This window comes from Cebus imitator, unplaced genomic scaffold (assembly GCF_001604975.1).
Source record: "Cebus imitator isolate Cc_AM_T3 unplaced genomic scaffold, Cebus_imitator-1.0 Scaffold297, whole genome shotgun sequence".
In the NCBI taxonomy this organism is placed as follows: Eukaryota; Metazoa; Chordata; class Mammalia; order Primates; family Cebidae; genus Cebus; species Cebus imitator.
In genome coordinates, this window is record NW_016107612.1 from 1753460 (window position 1) to 1757596 (window position 4137).

General features: G+C 51.6%; 1 protein-coding gene across 4 annotated transcripts in view; it reads right to left on the bottom strand.

Annotated features, from left to right (window-relative positions):
• The window catches only part of CPNE2 (copine 2), a 56180-nt gene that overhangs the window by 23047 nt on the left and 28996 nt on the right, over window positions 1-4137 (bottom strand). For all 4 annotated transcript variants that reach the window (XR_001817586.1, XM_017502668.1, XM_037729308.1 and 1 more), the window contains 3 exons: window positions 3367-3465; window positions 2802-2888; window positions 985-1044 (listed from right to left, as the gene is read on the bottom strand). Coding sequence is in view for 3 of the 4 variants with exons in the window: in XM_017502668.1 (XP_017358157.1) it covers window positions 985-1044; window positions 2802-2888; window positions 3367-3465 (246 nt within the window). In the remaining variant the exon portion in view is untranslated. The remainder of the gene's footprint in view (window positions 1-984; window positions 1045-2801; window positions 2889-3366; window positions 3466-4137) is intronic.

Consider the following 4137-nt stretch of genomic DNA (forward strand, 5'->3'; position numbering starts at 1 on the left):
TGGAAGACTGAGGTGGGCAGATCACCAGGTCAACAGATCAAGACCATCCTGGCCAACATGGTGAAATCCCATCTCTACTAAAAATACAAACATTAGCTGGGCGTGGTGGCGCACGCATGTAGTCCCAGCTACTCAGGAGGCTGAGGCAGAAGAATCACTGGGGAGGCAGAGGTTGTAGTGAGCGGAAATTGCGCCACTGCACTCCAGCCTGGTGACAGAGCGAGACTCAATCAGACAGAGAGAGATAGAGAAGAAAGAGAGAAAGAGAGAGAGAGAGAAGAAAAGAAAGAAGGAAAGAAAGAAAAAGAAAGCAAGCAAGAAAGAAAGAAAGAAAAAGAAAGAAGGAAAGAAGGAAAGAAAGAAAGGAAGGAAGGAAGGAAGGAAGGAAGGAAGGAAGGAAGGAAGGAAGGAAGAGAGAAAACAGGACAGAGGAACAGGAAGGCGTTGAGGGAGGGAGGGGTCCCTGGAAGGTGACCTCCATTACCTCCTCAGGCCTGAAGAATGGCAGGGAGGCAGCCATGTGAAGGTTCTAGGGAAGAGTGTTTCAGACACAGGGAACAGCAAATGCAGAAGGAACAGCAAATGCAAAGTTCTAAGATAGAGTTGAGCTTGGTGTGTTGGGCAAACAGAGGAACAGTGTGGTTAGAGCCCAGTGAGCTAGGAGGAAAGAGAATGCAGATGAGGGAGGCAGAGGCCAGATCACTGAAGGCCTTGTTGCCAGGGAGGAGGAATTTGTATTTTTCCACCAGACTGAGAGCTGTGGAGCCATGCTCTGACCTGTAGTTAAGCCCCAACTCAGGCCCATCCAGCAGGATCAGACATACCACTCATGCCCTCTCTACTGGGCCAGACACATCCCTTGCCCCAGGGAAGTCCTTCCTGAAGTCTATCTCAAGTCCCTCTGGCTGTAGCAGTGGCCTAAGTCCTCAGGGAGGACCCTCACTGGGATGGGAGTGCAGAGGGGGCCAGCGGGGAGAGCCTTACGGTGAACATGAGCTGGCAGCCTCCCAAGATGTAGTCTAGGAAGGAGTAGTCTCGGTTTATCTGGAAGAAAGCGGGTGAGTCAGTGGGTCCCCTTGACTTGGTCACACTCCCCATGGGGGAGTGTGCTCTATGTCTTGCAGCCTCAGTAGGGACAAGGTCAAAAAAAGCTGATGGGCCTGATCTAATTACAACAAAACCCAAATCTCTCTAGAAAGAAGCCTTCAGCGCATTGGTTCCCAATGGGTGGAGGACTCACAGAGGCCCCTGCACCCCCCAGATACACAGACACATGCTGATTCCAGCCAGGGTCCCAGGGCCCAGTGTTGGTTACCTGACAGAGAAGGTACGTACTGTTAGTACCTAAAAGCACGTACCTTCTCCTGGCCCTTGTTCATCTACCTTTTTAACAAAGAGAAAGAGCAGGCCTCCAGTTCAAGGCCTTCCTCTAGAAGGTGATCAGGCTGTTAAAAGACTATATTTGTTCTGATGGTCTTTGTTTCCTTTTGGCAAAGAAGCAGACCTTTTAATTTTAGTAGAGTTCTAAGAATTCCTTTCTAAATAAATGTACTTAAAAAAAAAAAAGAGAGAGAGAGAAAAAAAAGAAAGAAAAAAACCAGCCAGCTGCAGTGGCTCATGCCTGTAATCCCAGCAGTTTGGGAGGCTGAGGCGGGCAGATCACTTGAGGTCAGGAGTTCAAGACCAGCCTGGTCAACATGGTGAAACCTCATCTCTACTAAAAATAGAAAAAGTAGCTGGACGTGGTGGTGCACGCCTGTAATCCCAGCTACTCGGGAGGCTGAGGCAGAACTGCTTGAATCTGGAAGGCGGAGGTTGCAGTGAGCTGAAATTGCACCACTGCACAACAGCCTGGGCAACAGAGTGAGACTCCATCTCAAAAAACAAACAAATAAAAAAGAAGCAATAATGCAGGGAAGAAAGGCTGATTCAAAAAAATAAGTAAGGCAGGTGCCAGAAATTGTGAAAAGTGTTGTGAATGTTGGAAATTTCAGAAACAAGGACCATCCATCGCGAGGCTGCAACCTGACAGCTTGATCTTTTACAGAGCACTTTCTGTCATGACATCACGAGCATTTGTGTAAACGTAGCCAGACGAGGCTCCACATAAGGTTCAGGTCTGGAGTCCACCCGCTGGTGGAGAGCAGCGCTGGGACTCCTGAGCTGTCAGGCCAGAGCCCAGGGCTCCTGCTCCCCCACCCCATGCTGCCTTCCTTAATGTCCTGCCAGATCCAACAGTTATTTGGCCACCAGGTCTCCTGGCCCCCGCCCACAGGCCAGCCACTGCTGATAGGAACTTCGTGAGCTCAGGTCCTGGGCAGCAGTGCTCTGGGGTTGGGTCAGCCCAATAGGGACAGGTGACAAAATGGAGACCCACAGCCATACTTCCAGAGGCCTCAGTGGTCCTGGCTGTACTCAGTCACAGTGACACGGATGCCAGAGAGGACAGGGTGCCCCCACCCAATGTCCTCTGCCCCTTGCATGCCCACCGTGGGCAGTGGCAGCTCGAAACGATGACTCTCCCACCAGGACAGGCCCTGGAAGGTCAGCTCATGCTTCCTCGGCCTCTGCAAAGGAATGCGATAGAAGACTAACCCTGGATATGCTCTGCCTTGTTAATATCTCCATTCCACAGATGAGGAGACTGAGGCCCAGTGAGGTTAAGATCAGAAGGCCGCAGGGCCAGGATGTAGCAGAGCCAGGATTTGAACCCAGGCCTCACTGGCTCGAGACCCAATGCTCTGTCTATCCCTTCCGTGTGGCCTTAGACCTGGCTCTGGGTCCGTGGTGTGCCGGCTCACCTTGCAAGATCTCAAGATGATGATGCCTGAGTTTTTATAGTTCTTCTTCTTCCTCTGCTTCTTGGGGTTGATGCAGTCGAACTCCAGCTGGGCAACACAGGAGAAGAAAGAGACTCAGCTCAGGGCTTCTCTGGGGACAGATCCTTCCCATGGCCCTAGAATCCCTTCTACAATGGGGGCAGCATGCTTCCTCCAGGGAGCCTCCTAGGATGTCCACACCCAGAAATGGTAGTAGGATCAGCATCTGCCTCCCTCTTCCCCAAGTAACACACCCCCACCCCCATCCTGTCCAGCTGAGGGCCCAACATCAGAGGAGGACTTAAATGGACAGCTCCTGACTGCTCACTACGTGCTGGGCACTTCACCTGCATCAACTCATTTAATCTCCACCCAAATCCTCTGCCCCCATTGACAGATGGAGAAACTGAGTCTTAGACTGAATGCCTTGCTCAAGGTCATGCAGCCAGGAGGGGGATCTGAGCCCCAGGCTGCCTGACCCAAGACCCTGCGTCCCTTCCGCAGCCCTGCTGAGGCCTCGGGGTTACAGTACACATGCCCGTCTCACCGGGACGCCGTCTCGAGCCTCGCACATCTGTGACACTGAGGTCTGGAACTCGCCAATGAAGTCATGGCCCCCGTCGTTGTCATAGTCGTAGCACATGACCTGGGGTGGGTTCAGCATGGTCATCCCACAGCTGTCCCCCAAGAGGTGCTCTCCAGCCCCTCTCAACACCCCAAGCAAACCCTCTGTCTTCTGTTTAGGTAGTGCCTCCCCTCGGCATCTGCCTAGCTGGCCTCAGTAGCTCCTGAACTGCCTCCTACAGGAAGCCTTCCGTGATTGCTGGGAATAGGAGAAAGTGTGTCTGCCCCAGTGATGGAGGCTATAACCTCTAGTGCAGGAAATTCCGCTCCTCACACACCTGGCAATTGGCTCCCCATCTGCCTCAGGCTGTGACTTACTCAGCTTATGGCCTGGGGCCCTCTCTAGACATATTTTTTTCAGAAGTGGACACAGAAATCACAGCTTTATATGCTGTCTAACTGAGCTGCCAGGACCCTCCTAGGAGGAAGGCAGGGATTATTGTTCCCATCCTACTGATGGGTAAACTGAAGCCCTGAAAGAGAAGCACCTACCCAAAGGCTCACAGCAGCAGTAGCAGACCCAGTGCTAGAACCCAAGATTCCTGGTACCCTACTTGGGAATCCCCGTCCTGATTAGCTGTCTCCCCAACCTCATCTGCTCTCAGACCCAGCCCCTAGGGACTAAGAGCTTTTAAATATTTATTTATTTAATTATACTTTATACATAATCTTTTTTTTTTTTTTTTTTTTTTTT